Genomic DNA, 27,838 nt, shown 5'->3' with positions numbered 1-27,838 from the left:
CGGTCTTTCGTTAGCTTCATAGCAGAACACTTTACGCTTCCAGACAAGTCTCGCTTGATTTACAGCTTAGTGATTGAATTAGAATCTGGTGGTGGCGTCGGGAGATTCATCCCACATATACTCGGTGCCAGGATACAGTATAGTATACGATGCGTTACATGTGATATCACAAAAGCATGTCGGACTTGGCCTAGAGACCGAAAACTTGGTTAGTGTTATGCAGAGTGTTATGTATGACCTGTTCTGGAAGTTCATCAGTAGTGTAAGTCGGTATATATTTGAATTATACCCTGAACGGCTTGATTTGTTAGAACAACCAAGAGGGTAGCTGTTGAAGTGTTAGAATAACTTCTCACCTAGAATTAGTTGATCAATATTTCCAAAAAAAAAAAAAATGAAAAATGAAATAGAAAAAGGAAAGAGAACAAAACAAAAGTAAAAAAGAAAAAAGTCAGCATCATCACCATAGTCAGATCTGCAATATATCCTGTTTTGCACCAGGGTGCAGAGTAGAAGGCTCTTAACAGAATAGGAAAAGAAAAGAGTACAGGATGCACCTGAAAGTTGAGTCACACAGACTGATGGAACAAGGTTGTCCGTCTTAGTAGTCCTGCCTTAGAGGAAAATAATAATATAATATTATAATATAATTGTAATTATAATTATAGGATCATCAAATCGATGGGATGATTCACTCCATGTATCATGGTTCTCGTTAGAAGCATGTGCATCTCCGGAATCGGCTGCGCGGTGACTTTTAGTCTTACTTAGGAGGTTAGCTGGAAGGAATTCATTGCTCCTGTATTCCTGCCATGAATAATGACTTGCAGATTACAGCCCCAGCATTACATACTCATAGATTGTAGGGGTGTTGCCATCATCACCATCGTTTGATCCCAGTATCCCATGAGACCTGGAATGAAGTAAAATCATCCCTCTGTGACGGGTTTCCCCAGAATATCTCCCACGGAGTTAGAGCCCTACTCCGGGCTTAGTGTGTCACTGACCGAGGGAGATCCTCTTTTCCCTCGCTGCCTGAGGCCCACTGTCGCCAATCAGGTGATGGGGGACCAAAAAATCGTCGCCGATGATCGGAGCTAGCGGACCCAAGTGGGCCAATGAAGGTGCCCAGATTGGATTTGACTCCAAGGACACTAAGCACCGAATGGGATTAGTGCCAAGACACCCTTCTGAGTCTTCTTTTCCGCCCGGCTTTAAGGAACTCTTACTCACACCGGATCCGTGGACTCTTTCCCCCCCTTCTCAACTTCCTAAAGATTCCTCTTTGTGTTTGGCCTGGCAATCATCCGTCCTCAAGATGATGCCTCTAAGACCATCCAAAAGCGCCCTGCGCGCCCTGCACTACCAGAGGTATATGACCTCTGGAAGAAGGTATTTCACTTCTTCAGTGGCTGCCGTGTCGCCCCACCGCTTTTCTGCTCAGAAACGAGCTCAGAGTACTGCTACAGCCTCTGCTTCGTGAGTCTTTCCATCTCCTGAGAGAGGTTTCTCAAACCAATTGGCCTAGCTAACCTCAACGTGCAACGCTGCAGAGAATCTCGTCCCGCTCCCAGCCCCGCCTTCAACCAGGATCCTCATCGCAATGAAGTATCACCGCTGCAGAATAGGAACGTGCCGGAATTGGATGATTCGTATGTGTCTGTTCAGATTGGTTCTTTACAAATGACCTAACGCGCCTGGGGAATTACAGCTTCGTTGGACTTAGTGGTGGAGAAATTTTCCATGAGATGATGCTTCGCTTGGGCGTCAAGCACGTCTGTGAGTCACCTTAGATTCTGGGCCCCGGATTATGGATAATGAAACATAAAAAATCGCTGACCACTGGACAGTCGGCTACCCTGGTGGCGCCATTCTTCCTGTTTTCGATGCGATCTACAACTCCAAGCACTTCGACTTCGTTCTCCCTCGCCACGAGCAGGGTGCTGGACACATGGCCGAGGGCTACGCCCGCGCTTCAGGACTGCCTGGTGTTGTCCTGGTCACTTCGGGCCCCGGTGCTACTAATGTGATCACCCCCATGCAGGATGCCCTCTCCGACGGCACACCGATGGTTGTTTTCTGCGGTCAGGTCCCCACCAGCCTGATCGGTACCGACTCCTTCCAAGAAGCCGACGTGATCGGTATCTCGAGAGCTTGCACGAAGTGGAACGTTATGGTCAAGTCCGTTGCCGAGCTCCCTCGTCGCATCCAGGAGGCTTTCGAAATTGCAACCAGTGGTCGTCCCGGTCCCGTTCTGGTCGACCTCCCGAAAGATATCACCGCCGGTATCCTCCGCAAGCCTATCCCAATGAACAGTACCATCCCCTCTCTGCCGAGCGCGGCGAGCATGGCAGCCCGGGAGTTGGGCATGAAGCAGCTGGAAAATACGATCGGCCGCGTGGCTCGTCTGGTCAATGTCGCCAAGAAGCCCGTCCTATACGTCGGTCAGGGTCTTCTCGCTAACCCCGAAGGCCCGAAGATCTTGAAGGAGCTTGCCGACAAGGCGTGCATCCCGGTCACAACGACTCTGCAGGGACTTGGTGGCTTTGACGAGCTGGACTCCAAGGCATTGCACATGCTGGGGATGCATGGGTCGGCCTACGCCAACATGGCGATGCAGGAAGCTGATCTGATAATTGCCGTTGGTGCCCGTTTCGATGACCGTGTGACTGGTAACATCACCAAGTTCGCCCCCCAGGCCAAGCTGGCTGCCTCGGAGGACCGTGGTGGTATCGTGCACTTCGAAATCATGCCGAAGAACATCAACAAGGTCGTCCAGGCCAATGAGGCTGTCGAGGGTGATTGTGCTGACAACATTCGCCATCTGCTTCCTCATGTGAACGCAGTCTCGGAGCGCCCCGAGTGGTTTGCTCAGATCAATGACTGGAAGGCTCGCTTCCCCTTTTCTCTTTACGAGAAGCAATCCAGTGAAGGCCCCATCAAGCCCCAGACCTTGATTGAGAAGCTCAGCGACCTCACTGCCCATATGAAGGATCGAACCATCATCTCCACCGGTGTCGGGCAGCATCAGATGTGGGCTGCCCAGCACTTCCGTTGGCGCCATCCCCGCACCATGATCACCTCTGGTGGTCTTGGTACTATGGGTTACGGTCTCCCCGCCGCCATTGGCGCCAAGGTCGCTTGCCCAGATGCGCTCGTTGTCGATATTGATGGAGATGCCTCCTTCAATATGACCCTGACTGAACTCTCCACTGCTGCCCAGTTCAACATCGGCGTCAAGGTCCTCCTGCTGAATAACGAGGAACAGGGTATGGTGACCCAGTGGCAGAACCTGTTCTACGAGGACCGTTATTCGCATACTCACCAGAAGAACCCCGACTTTGTCCCTCTTGCCCAGTCGATGGGTGTTGCTGCGGATAAACTCGTTAACCCGGCCGATATGGAGGAGAAGCTGAAGTGGCTGATTGAGAGCGATGGCCCGGCTTTGCTCGAGGTTATCACGGACCGTAAGGTGCCTGTGCTTCCCATGGTGCCCGCCGGTTGTGCCCTGCATGAGTTCCTTGTCTTCGATGAAGGTATGTTCCTTTAGACTCTTGCGATCATTCTGAGTCTGCGCTAACTTTGGTTTTTCTGTTTCTAGCCAAGGAGAAGGAGCGCAAAGCCTTGATGCGGAAGCGGAAAGTCATCGTCTAAGTTGACCTCATTGATGGCAACGACGTATCTTACTGATTCTGTTATTGCGAAGCGCCCTCTGATTTTTTTTCTCTAATCTGTCGATATCCACGGCGTTTTCTGGCGGGTTCTAAAAACGCTAGCGCGTGCCTGTTGGCGCTCCCAGTCGCATCCATTGGGAGGGAACTGCACAATCAAGCCGCATTCCGCAGGCTTCATTGGAACTCTTTCTTTCTGGTGAGATGTGGAGTAGGCTTCTTCTACCCCTGAACTTGAGTCCTTTTACTCTGATCTACTTTATGACTCGCCAAAAGTTTCTTCGGTTCCAGGCGGCTGTACATTGTATATAATCCTTATTTTTTATCATGTTACCTATCTATGTTGGAAACTTCAAGGAATAATAGGAAAAGGATGTTATTGTTAACTTGTGCTTCATGATTGTAATCGACTTAACACGAATTCCTTGCCACCGTGTCTCTATATACTTAGAGTCCTAGAAGATTTATTAGATTTATTGACAATGCTCAATCCCACCCTACATCAATTACAGGAGACCATATCTGATATCCATCTTGCTCCATGGCGTGGTTTTTTTCATACTTGCAGGATCATCTAGACATTAGCAGAGTCGCATTATGAACTACGGCAATAAGGACGTTCGTTGTCTCTCGGCACCAAACCGCTGGGACTATGGTTAGTAATCCTCGACAGGACCAATGCTTCAAGAGTTAGCTCTTCATTGTCCTTATATTGCAGGTGAAAGCACTAAACCCTTCACACGTAGCTCTCTGCACATCAACCGTCCTACCCACTTGCAGTTCCCTGCCTTCAGTGAGCTTTTGTGAGACGCCATCAAAAAAGCGGATACATAGACACGGTAAACCTGAGAATGACGCATTAACGGCAAGTTTAGGCTCCTCAAGGTAGTTTGTCATGGAGATTCTTCACGTCAGTATCTGTGGCTCACAGTAGTGTATAATATTCTCCCACGATATGAGGATAAGTGATGGTGTTTCAGTGAACCTGGCAGAGGATGCTTCACTCGGCTCTTTCCACGGAAGTGGTGAAAAAGACTTGTCGCGGCACTATTGAGGAATTGAAATCCAACTATAGTGGCTATTGCTGGTCAACACTTACGACCAGTTCACTTGAATACTTTCATTTAATTGTACTATCAAACTTTGAGAGTTGACCTTTGCCAAGTCAATTGATTGATTCATAAATCTCAAGCCCTAAAAGGACCAGCGACCTCACCATAACCCAGTATATCCAACACACGTATATCAATCTACTTTCAGCAACGTCCAACCCAAGCAAAACCGCCACTCCTATACAACCACCCCCCAAAATATGGCAACAGACCCTCACACACATCCCCAAAACACTCTCCCCATCTTAACCCCACCGAAATCAAAACCACACACTTAGCCGGCATCTCCTTCGAATTCTGGTTCTCCCGCGCCTTCCGCGCATAATACGATACCGCGAGGACAACACCCTGCGCGAACGCGAAGATGCCGTCGTATGGTCTCTCGGCTCGAATCTTTCCTGTAGGTGGGTGGATCTACAGGGTCAAAGTAGTTGTAGACGGCGGTATCTAAGCCAGTGGGCAGGTGGGCTTCGACGAAGTCGTAGGTGAGGTTGTCGCTGAGATCAAAGCGGAGGACGGCTCTTTTTTGATTTATTTTTTAAATTTTTAATTAATAATCATTTTTTTTGGGCGCGTTGGTCTTATGGGATATATTGAATAAATCATTCAAGCCCTAATGGCGATAAGGTTGCATTGGCGTGAATTTAAAGCGGATTAAAGTGGTGGGGCGCTTGGCGGGAGGACATACAAATATAAATATTAATATTCAGACCTATTTATACTTGACCTATCGCTCTTTTCAACTTGATTGATCCAGTTAATTGGATCCCCTCTGAGATTGTATCTGTCACTGTATTCTTGTGATGGTTTATTTCAGCTCACAAGGCTTATTTTCACCAATAGAAGGACACCCCATATTGAGTACTACTTAGTGAGAGAGGATGCCCTATTCCACACCGGACTCACCGTGGATATGTCCAAGAGCTTCTTTCTAATATAATTATGGCTCGTGCGAGAAGCTAGTACCAACTAAAGCATATCCACGCCTACCAAATCATTAACTAATTTGCTATATAAATATATGACTGATGGCTTTCTGCACCCTCTTCTTCAGTCTTGTCAACACGACCCAATTTAACTTCATCAAATTGACTATGACCTTGACTCCTCTAGACATGAATGGCGACTCTACACTATCTATGTGAATTAGAAAATGATTGATGGCAAGGGCCCCAGTCATGACATTTCTATCATCGGCTTCTCCTTTTATTTCCCGATTCTGATTCTCAAGTCTCCTTCTGGGAGCTCATGGGATCGGGAATATCCGTGTCTTCTGACTTTCCCTAGGATAGGCTGACTGCCACTAGGTATTGTGCGGCCGATGATACTCGTCTGGGCACGGCAGGTTACCACTGCGCTCTGGCCACGACCTTACACTAACCCTGCGGGCTACAGATTCGGCCTAGAAAAGTTTGCTTTGTCCAGCGAGACGTGAGCAGCTTTGATGCGAAATACTTTGCAATGACTATGCGTACTTCAACTCTTATCTCATAGATTCTTGGTTCTGAGATTATTCTTCCTGACCCACGTACATAGCTGGAATACCTATGAACAAGGTCAATGGCACAAACGCGCCAATACCGGTTGCTTTATCGCCGCCTGTATGGCTCTCGCGGCAAAATATGTTGGTGTTGCAGCAAAATACTCTGGAACGAACATGGCAACTAGTATATTTTCGGACCGTATCAGAACATTCTTCAACTTGATCAGCCCAAATATAACATTGACATCGCATGCTAGAGTACTCTGGTCGCTTCAGATCTGGACTGCAAGACCCTAAAAGAGGGAACATCCTCAATGGTACAATACATTCCTGTTGCTACATTTGGAACTTGTCAACTCATGCTCACCGTGTCTAGGGAATTGTTGCTGGCTGTAACTTACTACTGGTCCTAGACATTTTATCACTATGCAGAACCTCTGATTACTGTTCCCTGGTTGGGGGGCGAAGTCAGTCACTCATGATGACAATCGTGAAAAAGGCTATGGCCGGGGTGATGGGTTTGGTGTTCTAGTCCTAAAGCCTCTCGAAGCCCACGGCACCGGAAAAGCTATAGGGGAACACCTTGGAGCTATGGAGATGGGCAACACATTCAGATCCGGGAGACGAGAGCAACCCGATTTTCGGGTAAGAAACACCTGCCATCTCTGCTCTGTGTAGGAAGCTGACCCCTTTATCTTCTGGTGGAGCAGTAAAAGCAAATACCGGATATTAGGAAGGCGTGACAGGAATTGCTGGTGTATTAGAGACGATCCTGGTGCTGGAAAAGGGCATGTTCCCTCCTATAGCGAACCTAAAGAGCTTGAACAATAAGATACAATGTTTGGTCCTTTGACTGGTCACTGTGAAGATGAAACCGCTTCTCCGGATTTTGGATACTGTGTTTGAGATATATTGTTACCCATTTGATGTTCACAGAAATCTGTTTGAGAATCGAGTTGAGTGGGACGTGAAACTGGGTGTGAGTGAGGGGAGATGGTGGAGAAAGATGCATCGGAATGTCGAAGTTCAAAACTACGCCCGATTTCAGTTCCTTTTTTAGGGCCTTGGGGCTCAGCCTCCGACAAGATTTAATTCAGGTACTCTTTCCCTAACCTTCTTTCTTCTCCCTTCACACATACTAAAACTAAATTGTTCAATTGGAACCATGGCCGTAGCACTTCCCATTCCATCCCTCGACGACAGGCCTTTCGGCGTGCACCTATGGCCACACTTCAGCAAGGTCTTCGAGCTTGTCGCAGGCTATCCTGCCGATGAATTTAAGTTCGTCGTGGGGAAGACGCCAATATCAACGTTAAAGGAGACATCGATCTTCGTGGCTGTTTATTATACGATTATTTTTGGGGGGAGAGGATAGGTGCGAAACCGGAATCCACATCGATTGAGGTCGCTGTCCCTGATCCACAACTTCTATCTACACGGTAATTACTGCCGTACTACTCGCGTTTCACTTCGAGGAGCTTCTTCCTACTGTTTCTCGGAAAGGCATTTTCTATGCTATATGCCATTCTGATGGTGGCTGGACATCTCGCCTGGTTGTTCTCTACTACGTAGGTTAACATCTAAGGAGATACGCTTGTATAGCGCAGATGTAAACAAATATCTCGAGCTCCTCGACACCATCTTTCTGTTTCTGAAGACGAAGCCTTTGACATTCCTCCACTGTTACCACCACGGTGCGACTGCCGTACTATACTACACCCAACTTATTGGCAACACTGCCGTCTCATGGGTTCCCATCACCCTGAACTTGTTGGCACATGTTGTCATGTATTGGTACTACTTCCAAAGCGCTCGTGGCATTCGCATCTGGTGGAAAGAGGGGTCACGCGGCTGCAAATTGTTCAATTTGCCGTTGATCTGGGCTTTGTCTATTTCGCATCTTACACCTACTTTGCCTCGACTTATTTCCCTGGCATGCCCAACGCGGGCCACTGCGCTGGGGAGGAGTTTGCCGCATTTGCTGGTATCATCGTTATCACTTCCTACCTTGTCCTCTTCATCTTATTCTACTTCGCCACGTACAAAAAGATGGAAGCCCCCAGCGCCCGCAGAACGCTCCGACACATGTCCCAGGCAAAGGCTCCGGGGTCTCACGGCAAAGTTAGAGCTACGGGGATTTTGGCCAGCAATGCTTCGACCCGGTCTCGAAAGGCCTAACCGTCAAACAACAAGTGACGGTATCAGAAAGACTATATGCATATGTGTATACATATGATTTTCGGGAAACAAGACCGCGCGGGCTTTAGAAGGGAAAACATAATTCAACGACTTTCGGCTTAGTACAGTGCCGTACGAGATAAGCTACATAACATAGTTATTAGAATAGGATTATATAAATGAAATTCAAACAATAACAGTTATGGACCTCGGCAGTACTTTTGTTCCACGAGATCAGGTGCTCCCGCCCCGCACGTGACCCCAAGTGGACTTTTGGATTCAAGGCAAAGCCGTGGTTCACATCCGAAGCACTATAACTCCAAGGCTGCCTGATAAGTGAAACCTACCCCATCGTCTCGCCGCAAATCTCTTTCCCCTGCCTTACTTCCATGAATCCATGATATTTATCCGCCTCTCCCTTACAGAATGTACAGCGGTACTCTTTCACCTTAGGTAGCACAACTCTCGTCTCTCATTTGACTTGACTCATCTTACTCCGTCCTTGTTGGTACTGGATTAGCTTTGCCGAGCTATGGCGTCAATGCCGGGATACTCGACCTCGACCAGCAGACCGCGGTCTTCGGATAACGCTTCCACCACAACTTCGATACCCGGAACGACAACCTCGCCTACGGCAGAATCAATGGAGGACAACGAAACCGTGCTTCTCAATAGACCCTCGTTGGGCGAAGGCAATGCCGCCAGTGCATCTCCGATTGAGAGAGTAACCCCGGTCGATACAGCTAAAAAAGAACCTCGCCAATGTTGGATTTGTTATACCGACGAAACGGAGGAATCTCCCCTTAACACAGAATGGCGCTCCCCTTGCCCATGTGCTATAACGGCCCACGAAGCTTGCCTACTCGATTGGCTCGCCGACTTAGAGAAGCCCCGATCCCGGAAACGCAGCGGCCGCACCGCGAAGATGGTGTGTCCCCAGTGCAAATCCGAGATCGTTGTCTCGCGCCCGCGCAGCTATATTGTGGACATGGTTCGGGCGTTAGAACGGTTTGCTGGTCGACTGGTTTTGCCGGGTGTAGTGTTCACAATCGCTGGTACGGTCTGGGCCGCATGCTGTGCGCATGGCGTGTCCTCCATGTACTTTGTTTTCGGTCCAGAGGACGCCAGACTTATCCTAGAGGAGAGCGCGGATGGCGCGTGGAACTCGGGTCTCAATCTCGGGCTGCCGCTCATCCCACTGGCTTTGATCTTCTCACGGACTCGTTATGCGGAAGGGCTACTCCCGGCTATCCCAGTACTGTTCTTCGCTACGCATAATCCCGGTCGTGAGACTGATTTTGAACTGTGGCCACCTAGCGCCGCGATGACATTCGCCGCTCTCCCTTATGTGAAGAGCTTCTACAGCACTGTTTATCGGAGGATGTTTGGAAAGATGGAGAAGAGGTGGATCGCCGAGGTGCAGCCTCGTCAATCGGATGTTAACGAGTTTGACGACAATGCGCCCCCAGAACATCCGGAACCCGACCCGGTTCAGAACGCTGGAAATCCACACGTTCTGATGGAATTTGACTTGCAATTGGGCAACAACGGAGAGGCAGCCGGGGGGGGTCAAATCGAAGGTCTAGGAATAGGCCGACATGCCGAGCTAATTAGCGAGACGAGCAACCTTGCCGACATCGTCCTTGGAGCTCTCGCATTCCCGGCCATATCAGCTGCCATGGGAGGGTTACTCAAATATGTTTTACCGAAGTCATGGACCGCTGCACCCTCCGTGTTGGAGCGTACCAAACCGGGACTTTTACAGACCAGATGGGGCAGAAGTGTGGTCGGGGGCTGTGTCTTTGTGTTCCTAAAAGACGCTTTGATTCTATACTGCCGATGGAAGCTAGCACATACGCACCGCCGCCGGAAAGTGCTAAATTACGACCAAGCAAAGAAGCAGGTGAAGTAATTAGAGAGGTTCTATTTCTTATGATACTCAAAATGACAATGCATGGTATGGGGCGTTTTGCAATGGTATGTGGATGATGATCCACCGGACGATACACTCTTTGTCTGCTGCACATTTTTATTTTATTTTATTCTATATCCTCCAACGTCATGACTACTCTATACAAAATGCCACGTACTTCCCCTCTCTTAAACAGAATCACTCCTTAACAATCCCCACCACTTCCCCCAAAGAATCCACCACGAAATCCGGCGCCAACGCCTCACACGCGCCCCGATCCCCATACCCATACCGACACCAACAAACCCTCCCCCCAATATTCCTCGCAAACTTAATATCTGCCACCGTATCCCCGATCACTAACACCCCCTCCGCCGGTACCTCCCCCACCCCATGCTTCTCCCGCAACGTCGGCACCAACACATTCGCAAAACTCGCCGGATCCGGCTTCCGCTGCGCCCCGGGCGTCTTATCACCGATGATCAAGTCCTCCGGCACGTACCCGTCGAGCCCATTCTGCTCCAGCGTGGTCTTCACCGCCGCCACACCCTTATTGCTCACGATGGCGACGGGTACATGATGGCCCTTGAGCGCGGCAAGGACGTCCCGGGCGCCCGGGAAGGCTCTGATGAGGAGTTGGCCATGGGTTGCATAGAGGGCGCGGTATTTGTCGATCCAGGCGTCTTCGTTTTCGTTAAAGGTCGTTGGGTTTGGGTGGAGGGCGCGGAAGGTGTCGGAGAGGCCGGCGCCGCTGGCGATCAAGCGGCGGACTTCGGATTGGGGAGGGCCGTAGGCGGGGAGGAGGGCGTGGAAGGTTAGTTGGATGGTTTGTGAGATGGATTCGTGGGTATTGAAGAGGGTGCCGTCGAAGTCGAAGATGGCGAGGGTTGTGGGTGGCATTTTTCAATAGGTTGTGTTTTGGGGTGGAGAGGCGCTGATCTATGGTCGTCAATGAGGTTTTTTCTTTTTTGGTTCTGGGGAAATTGAATCAATCTTAAATCCAGAGTTGAGCTTAAGCATAAATAAGAGGGACCAGTTGACTATGTTATATATGCGTATGGGTCCCGTTACGTGGGCCCCGTATGTTACATTGGTGGGGAGATTATTGAGTTGGTTAGTGCTTATTTAAGTGGGGACTTATATCGGTTTGGTTATTTTTGTTTTCTTTTCCCTCTGTTTTCTCCAGTTGGAGAGTATATGTAACTGCGAATCGCATCATGTCCTGTTGATTTAGAGACATCGTACAGAGTAGGGTTGATCGGCATCACGGGCCAAGAATATGCAAATGACTTCTAACTGGACCACAGTCACTGTTCTTTATCCACCTGTCGATCTGACAAGACTGGGATGCTTATCAAGCAAGAAACTAAGTGTCCGCTAGGGATGGTTAGTATGTATGTTCACCTTAAATCAGTGAACATTGTCGAATCATCTCATACTGAAACAATCAATCTACAACCCATCTTCCCAGTATTGCAAAACCCTAAACCCCGTGATAAATATCCAAATAGATGCAGCGGGTCAGCAGCAGTATACATAACATCCTTATTACACTCTGTCAAACAATCAACGCTCGAAGGCTTCCAATCAATCACTGGTCTAAAAATCTCCAAATCTGTCCGTTTGAGGTCTGGAATGGCGTATTTTGAAATATGAAGATTGTACATGTATATATATCTCATCTTTATATACTGCACTTTATACCTTCTTGCGAGCTGAAAACCCGGCAAGGACCACCCTCGCTGCGACAAAGAAGAACACGCTTGCCGCCATCATGGCTCCCGCAAACACCTGTAAGCCCCAATAGGTCCCGTGCTGTCGGTTCAGAATCGCCCCGGCAATGGGACTCCCTGTGAGTGAGGCGATACTGGTACAAGTGAATAAGACGCCCTGACGAACCCCGGTCTTGGTCACGTCGGGGGATATCTGGCTCAGAAGGGCGGGGACCATGCCGACGAACGCACCCGAGGCAAACCCATATAACAAGCTGAAGACGACGTAGACAGCCGCACTGCCAGGGGAGAAAAGGGTGCCGGGGAGCCAGAGTGCCAGCAACACCACAGCAGACAGTACACACATGGCGATCATGACGTTGAATCGACCTAGTTTATCACCTAGATAGCCGGGTAGGATACGGCCGGGAAGGCTATGAAAGTCAATGGAGGTCCTCCACCAAGGCTAGTAGGATGTAGTGGTGCTCACCTGGCGGCATTAAGTATAGTTAACAAGTACCCAGCTAAGTCGCGATCGACTCCGTCCTCCTGCGCCTCCACAATAACATAGTTGATTGGTACGAACATGGCGAAGAAGCCGCAACAGGCCGCCAGCATGAGTAGGATAAATGGCACTTCCGAAAAGGGGTCGATGTAATCTGTCAACTTGACAGGTCGTGGAACGGGCGCAATTCTCGACCGAACGGTCAGGTTGGCGACGATCAGCATCGCAAGGACTATGAAGCCTGAGATGCGCAGGGACCATCCAAACCCGATACTTGGTAGGAGTCGCGACAGCATCGTCGGGAACACGACTCCACCGAGTGAGGAACCGCTTGAGACAATACCGAAAGCCAGGGCACGCCGCTTATCGAACCACGTTGCTGTGCATGAGAGGGCGGGGTAGAACACGAAGCTTGCCCCAAGAGGGCTGCAGATTCCCTGGGCTAGAATGAATTGATAATACTCATTCGATATGGAAGTCATCATGAGACCGAAAACGTGGAGAAGAGTCCCAATGAGCAGAAGCCATTGGGGACCGTAATTGTCGAAAAGCTGAAAGCTGATTAGTATACGTATTCCGTTGACCACCCTGCATTAGGGCTTATGGAGAGAGGAATGAAACATACCCTTCCAATGACAAGCCCTGCCGCAAAGAGAATATACGGTTCTAGAGACAAGATCCACGAGATGCTGGATGCCGTGTAAGATTGCAATTGGTGGGTTTGGTAATACTCTTGGAAAACTCCAATGGCTATAAGTCTGTCAGATGGAAACCATCATTGGAAAGGATAGGATAAGACCAGTCTTACCGTTCACCCACCCAAAGCCACAGAAAAGGCAGCACCATGCTCCGATCACCACCGTCCATGCGCGTAGTCCGCGATCAACATGGCTGGCTGGATCCTCCAGAGCTTCACTTCCAGTCGCCGTCACCGTGCTTTTCGGATCCGCAGTATGAGCAGTCGCCATAAGTGGAATCTGGACTGGTCTTCCTCAGGCGGTCCAGCGGCAAGTTTGAAAGACGGAAGGACAAGAGTGAATTTTCAAGATTTAAGTCCCTGCATGAAGTCTTATCGCTGCGGCGGAGAAGAATGTGGAGGTCATATCCGGCGTAGGAAAAAATTTTCTTTTCATCTTCCTTGATCGTCTTCTTCGGCGGAAGTAAACCAGTAGCAGTTAAGGGTATTTTTTTAGCCCCTATAAGGGAAAACATTAATTGGTTGTATTATAGGGTAAGCATCGGATTACCCCGACCAACATGATACGGCAAAACAACAGATACTTCAATTTGACCTTAATTACTCTCCTGAAAATAACTAAGTTGTTGTGCTCCGAGGCAAATGGAGGCCAACATGACCACTTGCCCAATCGCGACAATCCCATGATATGGCCCTCAATATTACCAACCGTGTGTTTCGGAATTTTAATTACTAATAATTTATAGATCTACTAGAATAAATCAGACAAAAGTCTTTAACTAATTAAATCAAGATGAAGAGTGTGGTCCGTTCGAGTTATCGATCCCAAACCCGTGACTCTTGAAGCCCTATGCCATACTCTGGAAGTCTTACTTCATTACCTATAATTTCCACTAACCCCGTCTATTCTCCTAAATATGGAACACGATTTTTATAATACTTTAACTCATATTCCCTATTACACCTTGTAGAACTCAGCAAATAAGAGCAATAGTCTATATAAATCTAACAGTCAGCGTGGATATTACTAGTTAGGGATCCTTAGTGCTATGGGCCTAAGTTATGGCCCCAATGAACAACAAGCAATGATAATCAATTACCGTAGTATATATATATAAATGAAGGGGCCCGTTTATACAACCGCTAAATCATAGGCTACAATGGCGAAGGATTCCACTATTTACCATCGCGACTGCTCTTCGCAACACAAAATCACCTACGCTCACTGCATATGTGTCAATAAGACCAATTTCCCATGCCAATGCGATCATGACATCAACGCCAAATAGCATATGTGGGGATGGCTGGTTTGGCCCTGTCGTCGCTACAGGACACTGTCGTGGAGGCTTTGATTTTACTGTAAGTTTCGAAGCAAGCGTTTTGAACTTTGTTCCAGCTGCTTGCGGGTGGTCCGTGGTCCAAATGAACACCTGTGTCCATGAGATGCAGCCTGCCGCATGGAATCTCTTCGATATTCCGGATAGTCCCCCGATCTATGACACCCGGGAAAGTGATTCCTCTGGACCATGAGCGGGACTTCAAGAGACTGCCTCAGAAGGTCCGCTTGCCGAGGTGGCGTTCTTTGCCTGCCCTGTAACATGTCGGTGGGGAGCTGGAATGGGTCTGGCTTCGCTCATGATGTTGATGAGCTACACAGGGAGATTGCGTCTTACTTCCTTCCGCATTCTTTGGGGAATCTGCGTAATGGAACGGATGCGCGCATTCCGAAGGCGCTGGGGGTTCTAGCTGATAGTGGCCGTCTTGTCGCCAATTTGTAAGGGGAGGAGGGGGAGAAGAAGATGGCGGGTATCCTCTTTGAATGGATTGATGGGTTTCGTTTGTTAGACTCGGGCCAGAGTACTAACCGGCATATTGCTGCGAGAAATCATGCGAACTGGAGGGAGCAGCTGATCGGAATCGTGGGAGAACTCCACCGGCGCGGGGCTCTTACTCTCGGTGTTGGTATTAGCCCGCTCAGTATTACCATTGATCGGAATGATGGTCATGCATGGTTGACGGGGTTCATGAACTGTGAAGTTTCAGAAGGCTGCAACGCGACAGATGGCAATGAATTGGACCGAAGGCAGATACAACTTGTTTTTGATCGGTGGCTGAGCGCTGAAATCGAGGGTTCTCCTGCATCTGACCCTGAAGGAATCAAGAAGGGAGTGGTCACCCGGTGGGTTGGTATCTCCGACAGTCAGCGCTGAAATGTATATACTGGTGCTTAGATTCCTGTTCTGTTGAATACACATAATCTGCTTCGCTCATGGCCTGGCTCTTTTGCATTGACAGACTCAGCCCCTCTTCCATGCATTCAGCACGAAGGAAATCATTAAGCTGAGTTCATTTTCTAGCTTGATTTCCCTCGAGAGGGGATGCAAAGGTGGTGTAATTCCCTTGGTTCCCGTTCTGCGCTGGGCCGCTGGCTCAACCAGAAACTACTAGTACTCTGTGATACCGGTGATTAAGCGGCCAGACCAGGTAAAAAGAGGTTCACTGTGTCGCTCATACCTATTGCGATACATTTCTGGCACACCTGCGGCCTGACTCGGGCTATTTTCACATTTGTCGAGGTTCTTTTCTTCGGGTTCAAAAGAAACCTAGGGTCGGATGAGGCAGTGCGGTCAAAGGACCGCCAAGCCGGGCGAAGTTCAGCCCTAAACAACAGTCAGATCCTTCCGTTCAGGCGCCCTGTACCAAATTAAGAACAGTGAGGCTGAGCATACATCACCATGAAAGCGAGATCATCTCTTTTAACCCAGTTCTCGGTCAACTAAAGAATCTCAACGTGGGGTAATCGCCGGCTTTCATCGTCCATAACTCCCTTCACAATGTCGAATTCTACCTCCGCCCTAAACGTCTTCTTTTACTTCCAAAAACAAGAGCTCAAATTGAGCTTCAGCTCCCCCAACCAAGCATCAGCATACCAAAACCGCAATCGCGAATCCCGCATCTTCGCCAATGAGCCCAGCGCCGTCTACCTCCCACTCTCCGCATCTATGGTCTACATCCGCGACAGCAGCAAAGGCCTAGTCCTCGGCTTCTCCACACAAGAAGACGCCGATCGATGGTGTCAGACCTCCATTCTCGGACGGAAACACGGCCAATACGAAGTGCACATCGGCTGCGGATGGACAGGCGAGCAACTAAACCAGGCTCTCGAGCCTGATATGCTCCAACCCTCCCGTCCAGCCCGCCCCCAAAGCATGCTGTTTACCATGGAGCCCACTCCGCCGTCGAGCTCGGGATCAGACACAAACATGAAGCTCTCACCCAGTATGCAGCCTTCGCCTTTGTCCTCTAACCGGTCTTCTGGAGCCTTCTCTCTACCATCCTCGCTAGTGTCAGGCGCGGGCAAGGCTGCACATCGATCGGTGCCTAGTGGTCATGTTGTGCTTCCTGCTTTGCCTCCGGCTGCGCCTCGGTATCAGGCTCATGGAGGGACGTCGTCGTATCAGCCCATGCCTCTGGCTATGTCGGATGATTCCTATGGGTGTAGTCAGACGGCGGTGGCGTATAGTCTTTCTGCGTATTCGGTTCCTGCATCCGAGATGAGTTTACCGCTGGTGAAGGGTGCGCAGCCGGGGAGAAGAGAGAGTTAGTTGGGTTATATAAGGTTTTCTTGCTTTTGGAACGAGGGGTGATGCTACGATATATATCTTTTCTTAAATTTGATGGGCACGGGAAGGCGGCAAAAGCATTAGCAATCAGTTTTATTTGGGTCACTTGGGTATATTTCTCTAAGGGTTAGTCAAAATGCTTTTTCTTTTAAGTTTCGGGCTGTGGGATCCCTCGTTGTCTATTCTTTTGGATATTTTGGACTATTATGAGTGTGAAACAGTAGGTGTTTAGAAAGAAGTTTGTGAAGTAGATTGTGAAGTAGATTGTGAAGTAGATTGGGTTTCCCGGAGGACGCGTTCGAACACAAACAGGAGAAAGTTTCTAATAGGTGGGCACATAGGGAAAGGCTTGAATATGAACAAGTCATGTATGTATCTAGGACAAACGGCCACATTTTGCGAATTTCTGGAGTTTTGTTAGATCCCATTCTGTCAACATAATAGTCGAAAAGCATCCTGTTTCGGAACTTCATCTTGTCCAGGTCACGATCGGCCGGCATTACGTCCCCACCCGTATAGTAGAATGGTTTACAGAACCTTTCTCAACAGCTCATTCAGTTCCTGTGCCACAAATTCCGGGTTATCCTTCTGTATAAAGTGGCCCGCATTGGGCGCGTGGAGAGGCCCCTTGCTGTACTCCGGCTCAGTAATTTTAGCCAACCCCTCGTTGTACTTCTGCCAGTATGGGTTGACAAAGCGGTTTGTCACCGGCTTGGGAGGACCCATCTTCGCTGATTCTTCCGCAAAGGTGTCAAAGTCATGGCCCACGACGGTCACGTACGGTCCATGGCCATCGGGCCCCTTGAGCAGGGGCCCGTCACTATCTGGCAGTAGCTCGCGCAAGTTCCGTCGGCTGAGACCCTCCTTACTACCGACTTCGGGGTGGAACATGCGACGGGCACCGGCCCGCACGGCGTGGATGGCCTCGACCGGGAGAGGCCCAAGACTGGCCGGGTTGAAGTCGGAGGCATCGGGGTCGGGGAAGATGGATACAAAGTCGGAATTGGCCAGTACGCTGTCTAGGAGGAGAAGAGCAGTGACGGTTCCCGGATATTCGTGCGCATAGATCCGCGCCAGGGCACATCCGACTGAGTTGCCCACCAGAACTAGAGTGACCGAGTCGATATCGGTAACACCCAATTTGTCTTGGGTAATCTGGATGAGAAACTGATGCAAGTCGCGGACGACTGTCAAACAGTCATGACCGTGTGTTGGGTCATCTGCACCAGCATCGAAGGGATCACGGTCGGTAGTCTGACCTTGTCCGTAGCGATCATAGGTGAGAAATGCAGGGATGGGGCTTCCCTTGCGAATGTCTTTCAGCTTGACAACAGCCGCCTGCCACAAGGATTGAGGCAGTCCAAGACCATTGAGAAAAACAACTAGGACAGGCTTGGAGGTGTCCTGGGGAGGCTGGAAGGTGTAGCTAAGCTGCGCTGAGGGCTTGGTGGTAAGAGCAAGAAATTCCAAGTCTGCCATGATGTGGGGAAGCCAAGGGATGCGGCGCTGGAGGATAAAAAAAGTGGCAAGGGAAAGAAAAGAGTCTTATAAGATTCCAGCCCCTGCCAAAGATGAGGGGGGGAGGGGATGCTTATTTCCTGTCTTACATTTATTTATTGGTCTAAACTTACGGCATTTGTCCTTTTCTTCAAACGGAGGTTTCCAGCCTTGCAATTTGGGGCCAAATTGACCGGGTTGGGAATTAGGGCTGACTAGTTTGCCGCAAGTGCCCCAGAGTCAATTACTATTACAAGTCAAAGAGGTAGAGGCCTTATGGATGGGTAGGAAATAGAAAGATGAGGCTTCAAGGGGAAAAGGCCGTACAGGGCGAAGTTAGGCGACTTTCTCCACTAGGTGTTCAAGTCCTAGTGGGATCCCATCCGGGTGCGAATTCAGCATAAGGTCGATCCATGCCCGCCACTTTTCCGTCCATCAACAGCCCTTCCCAGTGCAGGTGGCGGTCCGCAGTCCTAAAGATGAATTGCCGGTAAATAAAGAGACGGCGAAAGCAGGAACAGTCCTTCAAGCAGTGGTCTAGTGGGCATTGACACCGGGGAGAGTCTATACATGCTCATCGCTATAAGGCATCGGAGACCCCCATCCAGAGCAACCTAAAATAACAATATCAGTCTTGCAAAGACATTCTATAAACAGGCCTCAAAACAAAAATCAAATATACACCCCCACCCCCTCAATCCTCGATTCCATAAATCGTCAAATCCCCCTCTCCATTCCCGGCGACGCATAAACAGCACTACAGCTCCCCCCCCACAAAACTCGAGCCAAATCTTCCTCAAAACACGCCGACTCCGCGTATTGCCTTTGCTACAAACCCAAACATCCCCTGCACCCCCAGTTGGCGCGCGCAGAGTCCACCAGCCCAATCGCCGCCTCGGTAGCATACCTTTTGCCATTTTTCTCTGACAAAACGGTATACCCAACGTTGGGGCAAGTATACAGATCGCCTTTCATCAGGGACACGACCCCGATCATCTTGCTCTCCGCAAGCGATGGCCCGGGACGCGGCTTGAGCGAGACTAGCGTCTGACCATGTTTGTTACGGTTGTAGTCGACTTGGATCTTTGGGGCGATGAAACCTGGCTGCTTTTCCCGGTGTGTTTAGGCCTGTTTTGCCTTCGGCTTCGACGAATTCATCTGTGTTCCAGGCCTGGTGGAGGAAGGTGCTGTGGGATTCGTTGCCCGGTTGGAAGTAGGAGATGTGGAGACGTTTGGTGGGGATGCTGAAGGATGGCGGGGGCGAGAAACCGGCCATGATGTTGAGATGGTTGTGGAGAGTCAGCGACAATTTACTTTATATTATCAGGGCCCAGAAGGAAATCGTGGTTGTATACTATCTCGCCTGGAGGTCAATTTGAGCTCGAAATTATATCGGCGTTAGCATAAAGAAATATAAATGTATTAGCCTGCCAGACGGAAGATGTATGGCCTCTTAGAGTGAGAAAGGAGCAACAGAATGATCAGCTTTACAGAGGCAACAATCTACAACTTCAGCACGGGCCGTCTGCAGTGCAAATATCCATTGCACAGGGTGAAGACCGAGGACAATGAAGGCATAAACAAGACCCCGAAAAGTATAAGGCAATCTTCGCCGTGCATGCAACATCAATATCTGGCACAATCTGAGTCCTGTACAGTTTCACAATCTATCCATCCGCCTGCCCTGTAGTGTTGAATGGAGAGAAAGCTCTACTGTCAAGGCCTGCCCATAATCTGAAGCCCTATTTCTCGTTATAGACTCTACCGTGTTATATACTTGAGAAAGCTCCTCCAGCAGTCGAAGTTGTAGGCGAGATATGCGATCAATATCGCTCAGTGAAGGCAGTGTAGATACGGCATCGGTACGCCCTTCAGCAATAGATGACGATACATGCTCCGTCAAGGTCCTCATCCGCTGGCTGAGACTTATCACCTACTGAGGTAAGCAAAGGAGGAATTGTGATTTTCGGAGTAATATACGTACATTCTCAAGTAAAGAAGATATATCAGTAGCTGAATGCATATGCATACTTGATTCCTACTAAAGATGTCAGATTTATTACATAACTGGGAAATATAGACATGGGAAGAAGATAAATAAGGTAGTTTTGGGGAATGCTAACTATGGCTTGGTCTTTATACATCGCCGTGTCTTTGCTTGGTGCGTGCTCAAACTGTCCCCAGCAGAGCTTTGGATCTCGAATACTATGAAAAGACGGTAAGCAAGAAAGTGCGTTCTGGGGATTGATGTACGATATCTAACTTTATAATCACTATGAGCTGGACCACCTCGCCGTTCCACACCCGACGCTTGCCGTCCTCGGTCGAGGCACGTCGACCCCTCTGACGCGAGGTCCACTACGTCTACATTTGATTCGAGGGTACGTATCCGGGGTCACTACATATAATGTGCCTTTGCCGATGAAGTTAAGCAAGGGGTGCGTATCAGCGACTGTAGCCGTACTTTCATACTGCCTTAAACCCTACAGCCGCTAAGAATAGTAAAACACGGCACGATCATGAAACCCATGTCTTCCTAAAACCTGGGAGTATTATTAGGCCCAAAATGCATAGTTTCCCTGTTCAAATACGCCCTTCAGATTTGCCAGCGTTCGTGAATAAGTAGTAACGTACTGGATCAAGTCCGTGCCGTGAGCTGCTCGAATTGAACATGAAGGGCCTTTCATTTTGTGTTTTGATCATGTTATAACAAATTCACTCAACCCGCGCTACAATGAGAATAACAAGAATGTTCGTAAGGTATCCACGGACATCGCTCGCTATATTTATCCACGTCGGTCCGAACCTCTGCAGGGCGAATGCTCTGAACAGCCCACTGCTGGTCTGGAACAGACGATCCAACGCTTTCTAGACACTTATCGGTCCAGAAAAAGTATACCTCTCGTCCAGAAAAGTGATATTCTGTTTTGATTTTCAATAGATCGGCGTAGGATAACACTTGATTGGTATTTGATTAGATAAAAGACATGAGACAGAGAACTGTGAAGTACAAGGGCTAATCTTATATATAAATAAGAGACATATATGATTAATTTAGCAGACAAACACACCCCTTATGGGGTCCTAGTTCTGCCAATTTATAACAAAGAACATAGTTCAAGTCAATTGCCGGCAATTATAGTGCCCAGGGGCGTCATTATACAAGACATATATTCAATTTATCCGTGCGAAGGCAATGAGAACCACTTTTCAGGATATAACCAAAACAATGATTATAATAGAGATTAGTGAACATCTAAAACTAGGGACGGATACATATCGGGCACGAGTGAACCTCGGTTCCCCAGTTCGAATATTAATCATGGCAGGAACACCAACATATAGCAAAAACCGTGAAATATGAGATCCAGTAGGGCATTCAGTCTCTGAAAGCTCGTTTGATTTTCGCAGAGGCTCGCTAAAATGGAACATAATCTCAACTTTTGGGATAAGTTGGATGCCTTTCTTGGCTGGTTTTCCATCGGTAAGGACGCCGAAGACCATCAAAGTCGTATACTTCGCCTAACAGCGAACAGTTGGAGCCATAATATATGCTACTATCGCAGGCCCGTTCCGCGGCGCTTCAGGGGCAGATAGCTATCACCATCATATAATCCAGGCGACGGTCAAGAAGGTATTGCGGAGTATGACTGCGCGAATGCAATCTTGTTAACTATAGCCAGCTTACTACGAGATTCAGTCCCCTTCAGTTGCAGTATGTTCTACCTGAGTGAAGGGAAGTCCGATCTAATCAAGTTCAAGATATCTTTTCAAATCATACGACCAAATCTACATGGGACACTGCTTAAAAAATGGAATCGAACCACATTTCATCTCAACAGAGCGAGGGTTGAAGGGGTTCTGGATCGGACGTCCTTCTTCCGCTAAATACATATTCATTAATTTTCACGGTAAGTAGTCTTCGATTGGTGTGGACCATGCTAACTGTGGCTACTAGGCGGAGGCTTCGCCATAGATGCGACAGAACCGTATCTTGATTTCTGGCCGAAAATCCAGAACACTCTCGTTGAAGCTGGTGTCGAGACTGCCTGGCTCCATTGTACATACACGCTCACCCCACATGCGACGTATCCGACTCAATGTTGTGAAGCGGTGGAAGCTTTGCGATATGTCTTGGAAGACGTCGGCCGATCACCTGGGGAAGTACTGCTTGTTGGTGACTCTGCCGGTGCGAACCTTTGCTTAGCGGTCCTATCACACTTGACGCATCCTTCAACGGACATGCCTGGACTGGCCATTCAAGGGCCTATCAAAGGCGCCATCCTTTTATCCCCTTGGGTATCCTTCAGTCATAGGTGGCCCAGTGTCGAACTCAACGAACACAAAGATATCGACACGCGTGAGGTCACAGCGAGGTGGTCCCTGGAGTACCTTAATGGAAGGTTATCGAACAACTATATCGAAGCAGTCGAGGCACCGGAAGAATGGTGGAACGACACGCAGGTTCAGCAGACGCTGGTACTTGCCGGGGCGGATGAGGTTCTGGTCGACCCGATTAAAATCTGGATGACCAAATATAGAGTGTGCCACCATGTGATTTGATTCCTTCTATAAGTATAAGGGCTGATCCTCCATTAGAAATCAAACCCCGACACGACTCTGGTGATCGGAGAACAGGAGTGTCATGTTGCGCCGCTTGTCTGGCCCATGTTCGGTGACCCGCGGGAGACTCAACAGGAGCACGCATTGAAACATTGGTTACTTGAACGGTTGACTTAACAAGTATGAGCAGCACATTAAACCTAGCAATTATAATATGACCTCAAGCCCACGAATGCCCACGAATGCCCACGAGGACACCCTTGCGTTTACACAACAACCGAGAAATGAATATTAAAGGGGTCAAATTGGTGGCAGTCTTGTTCCCAAACGCTACTCCACAGTCTGCAACCAGTAGAAGAAGATTAAAAGTCATGTATCTCAAATACAAAGTCTCTACTACATACTTCTTCTTTCCATATTTTCATCTAGCCATTCTATCTCCGCCGAATCCCTTCCTTATCTGCGATATAACCCTCACTAAAAGGAACCACAACCACACAATGGAACATACAAGCCACGTTTATGAGCTTATCCTTTGAACAAGATCTAAAGACCAAGCCTAGCCAATCGCTCCTGACCTTTATCCGTAAATAAAAGAAGGCCATTCCCGTATCCAACAGCCCAAATCATCGGATAGCGCCAGTGGAACCACATCGGATGTTCAGTGGCACCGAACCAGCCAAAATGACGATCGAGATTATAGCAGAGATAGTTGCAAGCGCTCAGTATAAGAAGCGAAAGAATTGCCGTGAAGTGCGCCGCCTTTTTCCCGTAGTGGTGGTCGACGATGAAGCAGTTGATGAGACCCCCCATTGCTCCGCCCATGCCCAGAGGACAGAAAACCAAAGTCCATATGACCTTGTAAAAGAGATCGCGAGTACCGGTCATGACGAAGATGCCAACAGCTAGAAAGATAACTTCGGCGAACAGCGAATTGAGCCAAAAGAGCAGAAAGGGTCGAAGATAGATATTTCGCCGCTTCTGAGCAACCTTGAGGTCTTGCTCGTCGTGTATCAACACTTGGTAATGCATTGGGGCCATGGTGATGGAGTACTCCACGTAGGAGAAATAAGGGACAATGTATAGCACATTGTAGCACAAAGTATCTTCTATAGCTGTTATTATAGGAGGAATAGAGAAATGCTGAGAGTCGTACCCTCGGTCTTCGAGATGTTGTTCATGTAATCTACGAAGATACTACCGAGGCAGTAACCCATGATTAGTTATACGCTCCGCTATATCGTCCTTCCCACTTACAGACTTCAGGTATCTATATAGTATTACCCAATACTAATCTGCAGGAGACGCGGGGGCTTGAAAAACTGTTCCCTTTTAGGCTACAAATACTTTTCTTCCATCGTGTCCTTGTGAATGAAGCTCAAACTGCCCTAGATTGATTGGGTGTTTTCTAATCGGAACCCATTCCGGAATGAACGTTTATGAAACCAAGTTATGGGCACATACGAGCAGTACTTAAGCGTAGCGCCTTGGAACCCCAATCACCAAGCCTGAACCTCACCTGTATACAGTACGACCTTGCCGCCGAACTTCTCCTTGGTAGCCGTTGAAAGTACCCGCACCATGCCATCGCAAGACTTGTCAATCGAGTCCGGCGCCGACTCAATACCCCAGCCTTGCGCAGCCGTGTTTCCCATATCGGTCTGAACCCAGCCCGGGTCCAATACAAAAGTATTGAGCCAAGCGTCCTCAGAATTGATCCGAACACCGTACCAGTGCACCATGGACTTGGATGCTCCATACACAGCACTCGGGACGGGAGGCTGACGCCTAATATTTGGGAAAGGTAATCAGCCTCCACAGGCAACATCATTAGGTTTGCATCGTACTTACCCCAATGCACCAGCGCCTGAACCCATGATAGCAAAAATGGGATTACCGGTCGAATTGTGCAGTAGGTCGCGCGTGGCCTGGTACAGTGACACTGCGCTCAACACGTTTACCTCGACGTGCTCTAGAATATCGGCGCGATGGACGTCCTTGACCGCAGGATAACTTTTTGCAATACCAGCGTTGGCGATGACGATGTCGAGATGATTAATACCATGCTTCTCTGTGAGCTTCTTGGCGACATCAAAGGGGTCCCGCTCAATGCTGGCGTCGTATTTAATCACGATCAGACGGCTGCCTGGGCCTCTGGGTAGTTCAGCGAGCGCGATGCTCGTTGGATTCTCTGGATTACGACTGGCGGCAATGACCGTCTATCATTTGTTAAGTACTACTTAACCGAGTTATTCATAAGAACCTACCTGGTCTGGTTGCTCAAGGAGGCGCCTGACAAGTCCTAGTCCCAGGCCACGATTTGCACCTGTGATCAAGATGTGAGTTGGTGCCATGATGAGTTGGCAGATTTATCGAATGATTATTGTTGGCGAAGGTAGTATGCGAACATAAATACAGAGACTGTTACATGGATGCGCTTGAGCTTTTATCTCTACTCTCCCGATAGTTTCATTTATCAAGTTTAATGCTGTTCAATATGATAATGGCTCATGATTATCAATAAGTCCGCAGATTTTTGTTGATCATCGCGTGAGAGACACTTTGTGATTATAAATCCACCGAGTAGGGTTGGTAGGGTCACCACACATCTCCGGAGGTACGAATCCAACTCGGGTATGATACAAAGATCATATTTATTGTAGGTGAAAAAATAAAAAAAAAAATAAAAAAAACCCCTATATGAAGCAGAAGGGTATCTTGCTTCAAACATGAGAAAAAAGGAAAAAAGCCGCTTTGCAAACAGGCAATGTAATACAGGAATGAACTTCGATCACCCGTCAGTCAATGAAATAGGGTTATTTCCCTCAATATTGTCTTTCTTTAAGGGTGTTGATGTGACATAGATAGATCATGGTCATGGTTTTGGGTTGGTATTTCTTGGTCACTGGTCATCGTATGTATCGTGCAGGCCGTCAAGGAAGCTTCCGTGGTTGGACTCGGCTTCATCCCGTCCTCCACGGTTCTGCAAGATATGGCTATGCCTTCAAAAGCAGCATTTCTTTCCTCGTTAACGCCATGTCGACGGCTTGCTGCGGTTGGGAAAGTCCTCTGAACTAGCGAGTCTGCCTGAATCGACTAGTGACAGGCAAAGAACACCTATCAGTCAAGCGCTTCGCACATCGATTGCCAGTAAAGTTTTTTATCATGCCCATGTGATGCTATGCCATGATCATCCTGTATTGGGGATATAGGTCTTTACTTCAAGTGGTTTCCCGTTTGCGTCCGACTGTGAAGGTGATTCAATGAGCACAGGGAACATAAAGGCTTGAGTGCCGACCCGGCAAAATTGTAGCTCGGAACTTGGCTGAGCAGGAAGAGATATTTCTCAGCATTGCCCGGAGGTGGTATACATGCGGGTTTTGCGGGTAATTTGCGTGGCAAGGTGACCGAACGTGTAGAGAAAAAGTGAAATGGCCTAGTGACGGTACAAAGGCAATTCTGCAAAGCACCAAAAGAGCAGCAGTAGTACAGCTGTGGTGGATAACCTTGAGCAGACGCGCCAGTGGAGAATCTAGCGGCAATCAGAGGACAGTCTGAAAGACGATCCAGATCTCAGTGGCCGAGAGGAATCAATGGTGCCTACCTATGAATCTGAGGCACTCAGATGCTTAGTATCTTCGGGGAATGACAGGGGCAGTGGACTCACAGGCAGTAATCTGGCTATAAAGCGTCGACAGCTTTTGGAGACCTCAAGCCATTTTTTGCCGTAATTTCAATGACCTTTCCACCCACGATTTCTCACCCAAGGTCCCGACAAGGCCAGTGAGTAACAAAGGAAAATGAAAGCAATATGACAGAGGGATGACAAGACAGAAGATAAGAATCCAAACCTCAGGTACAATGATCATGCATTCCGGTCATCTCCCTCTCGAAACTATCTTTGAATGATAATATGTCAACAAGGGCTTTTCACAACATCCGCAGGCCCATCCACAACAACCACCCGTGTCCACACACAATCTACTATGCTAAAGCCAGAGATAGGAGCGCCCATGTCTGTCTCAATACCCATTGAGAATGTCAGTCTCCTCAACAAGTAAAGTGTTAGGTTTGGCCTTGTCCGTCTCATCCAATCTTTTATTGCTTGCCCAAAATCCTTCAGTGAGCTCTCTGGCTTCCTTTTCCCTCTAGTTGTTGAGGGGAGCACAAGCCTCTTGATAGTCTGATAACTGACCTAGGGGCTCGCCTGTCATTTTCTTTACATCTTCCGCCGTTTGCATCTCCATCAAGCGACACCTCCGCTGTAGGGTAGCAAAGCCATGTTTCCTTTGCTTTAGAAACAGAGTGATCCATCCCTTCCTGGATTCCCCCACCGGCTACCTCTGTGCCTCGCTGGCACTGTACCACTTGTCCTACCAGGCGCCATATTTGTCTCTAAACATAGGTTTAGATATGTATCTATGCGCAAAGATACGCATCTTGCCTTTCTCCGGCAATGATAGGCTTTGATGTAGGCGTGTCACAGTAGTGGTTGATTTGTGGGTCAGTGTAGCCTTTGTAGAAAGGCGATTGTTTTTCAGAAGAGGCGACGTGAAGGACACTGTATTCAGTAGGCCTTCGTAGGATGGGTGTTCTCTTCGGGAGTATCAATATCAGCGAAGGTCACAGTAAGTAGTAAGTATTCATAGGACGGAAACAAGCTACAGGAGGATATCCATCATTTATAACCTGCTGATATGATGACGTTTGCTCCAAATCCTGGGCCATACTGCGTCCTCCGTGATCTCACAATGACTGCTAAATTGCAAAGGATTACACGGCAATTTTCGGGATGTACCCGTGGATCAATAGTAAATCTCTTACCTTGGGTGCCTTACCTAGTAACTACTTCATACCAGTTATATCTTATTAGGTTCCTAGCCAT

General features: G+C 48.5%; 11 protein-coding genes across 11 annotated transcripts; 6 read left to right on the top strand and 5 right to left on the bottom strand.

Moving 5' to 3' along the window:
* Positions 1-1,189: 1,189 nt before the first annotated feature.
* BDW43DRAFT_286965 (acetolactate synthase catalytic subunit) lies at positions 1,190-4,057 on the top strand. The gene is made up of 5 exons (XM_032043094.1): positions 1,190-1,479; positions 1,554-1,652; positions 1,712-1,779; positions 1,851-3,536; positions 3,602-4,057. Exons 1-5 carry the CDS (start codon positions 1,319-1,321, stop codon positions 3,652-3,654), a joined length of 2,067 nt encoding a protein of 688 aa, XP_031896798.1. The 5' UTR covers positions 1,190-1,318; the 3' UTR covers positions 3,655-4,057.
* Positions 4,058-7,431: 3,374 nt separating this feature from the next.
* Positions 7,432-8,524, top strand: BDW43DRAFT_321698 (elongation of very long chain fatty acids protein; the record flags this gene model as incomplete). Its single annotated transcript, XM_032049383.1, has 4 exons — positions 7,432-7,605; positions 7,742-7,838; positions 7,874-8,054; positions 8,105-8,524. 4 exons carry the CDS (start codon positions 7,432-7,434, stop codon positions 8,442-8,444), a joined length of 792 nt encoding a protein of 263 aa, XP_031896797.1. The 3' UTR covers positions 8,445-8,524.
* A 256-nt stretch (positions 8,525-8,780) lies between these two features.
* Positions 8,781-10,455, top strand: BDW43DRAFT_173549 (RING finger domain protein). The gene has a single exon (XM_032038767.1). It carries the CDS (start codon positions 8,977-8,979, stop codon positions 10,354-10,356), a length of 1,380 nt encoding a protein of 459 aa, XP_031896796.1. The 5' UTR covers positions 8,781-8,976; the 3' UTR covers positions 10,357-10,455.
* Positions 10,456-11,363, bottom strand: BDW43DRAFT_173550 (HAD family hydrolase). Its single transcript, XM_032038768.1, has one exon. It carries the CDS (start codon positions 11,254-11,256, stop codon positions 10,555-10,557), a length of 702 nt encoding a protein of 233 aa, XP_031896795.1. The 5' UTR covers positions 11,257-11,363; the 3' UTR covers positions 10,456-10,554.
* Positions 11,364-11,815: 452 nt separating this feature from the next.
* On the bottom strand, positions 11,816-13,693 carry BDW43DRAFT_286959 (putative MFS monocarboxylate transporter (Mct)). The gene is made up of 4 exons (XM_032043093.1): positions 13,382-13,693; positions 13,199-13,323; positions 12,559-13,124; positions 11,816-12,502 (listed from the first exon to the last, which is right to left on the bottom strand). The coding sequence occupies exons 1-4, from the start codon at positions 13,539-13,541 to the stop codon at positions 12,055-12,057; spliced, it is 1,299 nt and encodes a 432-aa protein (XP_031896794.1). The 5' UTR covers positions 13,542-13,693; the 3' UTR covers positions 11,816-12,054.
* A 1,175-nt stretch (positions 13,694-14,868) lies between these two features.
* Positions 14,869-15,480, top strand: BDW43DRAFT_314396 (uncharacterized protein; the record flags this gene model as incomplete). Its single annotated transcript, XM_032047799.1, has 2 exons — positions 14,869-15,044; positions 15,153-15,480. 2 exons carry the CDS (start codon positions 14,869-14,871, stop codon positions 15,478-15,480), a joined length of 504 nt encoding a protein of 167 aa, XP_031896793.1.
* Positions 15,481-16,016: 536 nt separating this feature from the next.
* Positions 16,017-17,172, top strand: BDW43DRAFT_286955 (uncharacterized protein). Its single transcript, XM_032043092.1, has one exon. It carries the CDS (start codon positions 16,105-16,107, stop codon positions 16,873-16,875), a length of 771 nt encoding a protein of 256 aa, XP_031896792.1. The 5' UTR covers positions 16,017-16,104; the 3' UTR covers positions 16,876-17,172.
* A 227-nt stretch (positions 17,173-17,399) lies between these two features.
* On the bottom strand, positions 17,400-18,372 carry BDW43DRAFT_321696 (alpha/beta fold hydrolase; the record flags this gene model as incomplete). Its single annotated transcript, XM_032049382.1, has 1 exon — positions 17,400-18,372. One exon carries the CDS (start codon positions 18,370-18,372, stop codon positions 17,422-17,424), a length of 951 nt encoding a protein of 316 aa, XP_031896791.1. The 3' UTR covers positions 17,400-17,421.
* A 3,441-nt stretch (positions 18,373-21,813) lies between these two features.
* On the top strand, positions 21,814-23,130 carry BDW43DRAFT_321694 (putative epsilon-lactone hydrolase; the record flags this gene model as incomplete). The annotated part of the gene is made up of 6 exons (XM_032049381.1): positions 21,814-21,874; positions 21,927-22,024; positions 22,101-22,105; positions 22,153-22,301; positions 22,349-22,932; positions 22,990-23,130. 6 exons carry the CDS (start codon positions 21,814-21,816, stop codon positions 23,128-23,130), a joined length of 1,038 nt encoding a protein of 345 aa, XP_031896790.1.
* A 369-nt stretch (positions 23,131-23,499) lies between these two features.
* On the bottom strand, positions 23,500-23,994 carry BDW43DRAFT_314392 (uncharacterized protein; the record flags this gene model as incomplete). The annotated part of the gene is made up of 1 exon (XM_032047798.1): positions 23,500-23,994. The coding sequence occupies one exon, from the start codon at positions 23,992-23,994 to the stop codon at positions 23,500-23,502; it is 495 nt and encodes a 164-aa protein (XP_031896789.1).
* A 458-nt stretch (positions 23,995-24,452) lies between these two features.
* On the bottom strand, positions 24,453-25,307 carry BDW43DRAFT_302734 (uncharacterized protein; the record flags this gene model as incomplete). Its single annotated transcript, XM_032045292.1, has 3 exons — positions 24,453-24,741; positions 24,805-25,172; positions 25,221-25,307. 3 exons carry the CDS (start codon positions 25,305-25,307, stop codon positions 24,453-24,455), a joined length of 744 nt encoding a protein of 247 aa, XP_031896788.1.
* Between the last annotated feature and the right edge of the window lie 2,531 nt (positions 25,308-27,838).

Source organism: Aspergillus alliaceus (assembly GCF_009176365.1).
Source record: "Aspergillus alliaceus strain CBS 536.65 unplaced genomic scaffold BDW43scaffold_47, whole genome shotgun sequence".
NCBI classification, from domain to species: Eukaryota; Fungi; Ascomycota; class Eurotiomycetes; order Eurotiales; family Aspergillaceae; genus Aspergillus; species Aspergillus alliaceus.
This window is presented reverse-complemented; position numbering and strand designations above follow the sequence as displayed.